The 2,805-nt window shown below is 49.6% G+C and overlaps 1 protein-coding gene across 1 annotated transcript; it reads left to right on the forward strand.

The window, feature by feature from the left end:
* The first annotated feature begins 426 nt into the window (after positions 1-426).
* On the forward strand, positions 427-1,874 carry LOC144950541 (aerolysin-like protein). The gene is made up of 2 exons (XM_078880678.1): positions 427-482; positions 924-1,874. The coding sequence occupies exon 2, from the start codon at positions 933-935 to the stop codon at positions 1,872-1,874; it is 942 nt and encodes a 313-aa protein (XP_078736804.1). The 5' UTR covers positions 427-482; positions 924-932.
* Positions 1,875-2,805: the final 931 nt, after the last annotated feature.

A 2,805-nucleotide genomic window follows, 5' to 3' on the forward strand; every position in this document is an offset into this window, starting at 1 on the left:
CACCTTTTTAAGAATGTTGTATTTTGGTTCTTAGCATGGTGTGTAAAGAAATAGTGAAACTAATTTGTATTGACCTGAAATTTGAGGGGCGTATGCAGGAAGCTGACTACGCTTCAAAGTTTGATTGCCATTTCTTGGCAATTGTCTGAAATCCACTTAAAATTGTGTAAAATGTAAGACTTGTCTAATTTGACACGTTTTTGCAAACAATTTTATCATATATTGCCCCAAGCCTAATACGATTCAACGACTGGTGATCGTCTGGATTGTGCTGGCTCCCTAACAGACTTCTGAGGCATTTTTCACCAGGGTGGTTCTTGCATAGGAATCTGCAAACTTAGTTTTCTTGGATTGTAGGGTTTAATTTAGTTTTCCCCACACCACCTTCATCCGTCTGATCCTGTTCCTATGATCCATGTAGGTCGACTGCAGCCAAGTGCCTGGGATTGCCTGTCGGAGCTTTGCTTTTTCGAAGAAAAAAGGTATTTGTCCTGCTTGTCACAAATGTAGCGTGTGGCACTTGTTCTGCCGCTGCTGAATGATGACCTACTGTGGTCGTGTGGGTTGTGCACCATACTTCATATCCCACTTGATTGTTGCGGCTTTTCAAATGGGGAGCGAAAGCAAAAGATGAAGCGGTTTTGCTGCTCCTCTGCCTCGCAGTTCCAAGAGCATGTGTGCACTTGTGCCTAAAGCTTAATTTCTAGTTGTTCAGTGGTGGGTTGTGACGTGTGCACTGTTTTCTCAAATATTGCTATTAAAATATTTACAAATCCTAAAAAGCCTTTGATTTGTACAAGCTTGGCATGACGTTTATTTTGCATACTTAAAGTGTAAAACCACATTTATCACGATTTGCTCCTATAAGGTGCCTTCCATTTAAAATTGCTTGCCATGCTCTCCCTTGCTTCTGTCTCTTCAAGGTAGACATAATGTCGTACCCACTTACGCTGCACATCATTGGAGGCCAAGGTGGAAATGCCTTCTCGTTTGATGGAAGGAGCAATGCGGCCACGCTGCAGAAACTCTCCGTGAGTGTTGGAGGCTGGCAAGTGAGGGGTGTGGAGGTGTGGCTGACTGACGGGCGAAGGCAGAAGTTCGGCACCGTGGACTCCTCTGCTCAGCAGTTTGAATTCCAGTCGGGCGAGTTCATGTCGCAGCTCTCCCTGTGGGGCAATGGGGCCGGCACGCGTCTGGGTGCCATCAGGTTCAGAACGAGCCGCAATCGCGAATTCTTTGCCAAGATGACGGACTGGGGGCTCAAGACCGAGTACAAGATCGACGTGGGCTCTGGCATCTGCTTGGGCGTTCAGGGCCGAGCGGGGGCTGACATCGACTCCATGGGCTTCCTTTTCATCAATGCTGTAAAGTCGTCTGTGATCCAGAACATGAAGTACCCAACTATGCACCAGATTCTGCCTAACGTGCAGATGGAGGAGATTAAAGAAATGGAGTACATAAACGACACCAGCGTCGTGCAGTCTCACACCTTCGAGAGCTCCAAGACGATAACCAAAAAGTCGTCGTGGTCTACGACCAACAAAATCGAGTCCACCTTCAGCCTGAAGGTGTCTGCAGGCATTCCCTTAATTATGGAGGTGGAGACCGGGTTCAGCTTCACCTTGAGCTCTGAGACCACGCACGCATTGGAGAACTCTGAGGAGCAGACGGAAACTCTCACGTTCCCCGTCTCAGTTCCTCCGCACAAGACTGTCACTGTTGTTGCCAAAATCGGGCGTGCAAACATCGACCTCCCATACACGGCCCTGCTGCGCATCACCTGCATGAACGGTGCTGTCTTTGACGTTCCCCTGAGTGGCATTTACAAGGGGCTGACCTACACCAAAATGACCGCCCGTGCTTCTGAGAAATAGAGCAGCATTTTGTACCCTGTTTGCTCAAATGTTCTAATAATAATTTATGGCTGCAATAAAAGCCTTCTGCAATGCAATTTTCTCTTTGTGGTTGCATGTGTAGTGGTGATACGCGCTGGGTGTGTACGTGTGTGTGTGGTGACGCGCGCTGACGGGGAGGAGCAGGCGTCAGTGCGCGGGTGGGGGTAGTGCTGCTGATTGGCTGTGTGCCGGTGACGCGCTGAGAGGGAGTGATCGGGTGGCAGCGCGGTGTGATTGGTCGAGGAGTGGAAACACGCGCTGGGCGGAAACGGATCGTAGAGATAGCGCGTGGTGATTGGGTAACTGAGGAGCGGTGCCGACGTTGAGGTCCGCATCCGCTCCGTCTCCCGGGAGGAAGAGATATATAAGATGATGCACAGAGGAGTAGAGGGGGGAAGTGGAACCTAAGAATGAAGACGAAGGTGCAGAGATAGAGCCCGGAGAGGAGAGTAATGGAAAGTAGAGGAGAGTAAGGTATAAGTGTGTAGCCAGAGAGAGAGAACGGTCTACACGAGCCGAGTATGCATACGGTGTAGCCAGAGAGAGATGTAAAGTCTACACGAGACGAGTAAAGAGTGTAGCAGAGGCGTAAGGTCTACACGTGACGAGTGAAGAGTGTAGCAGAGGCGCAGAGTCTAGACGAGAGAAGAGTGTAGCCGAGGCGCGGAGTCTACACGAGGCACAGAGAGCCAGCAGCCCAGAATCTACGAGAGTCAAGAGAAGCGTAGGGCGGAGAGAAGAGGTCACGAGTTGTACCGTTGTATGGTGACCGCATTGTGAAGAAGAGAGGCCACGCGTTGTATCGTTACAAGTCAAGATTTAATAAAAGAAGTGTGTTCCCGTCAAGGAGTTTCCTGCCGTCATTTTCCAATACTTCATCTGGCGTCAGAAGTGAAACGGGCTTCCAAGC

This window comes from Lampetra fluviatilis, chromosome 58 (genome assembly GCF_964198595.1).
Source record: "Lampetra fluviatilis chromosome 58, kcLamFluv1.1, whole genome shotgun sequence".
Taxonomy (NCBI): domain Eukaryota; kingdom Metazoa; phylum Chordata; class Hyperoartia; order Petromyzontiformes; family Petromyzontidae; genus Lampetra; species Lampetra fluviatilis.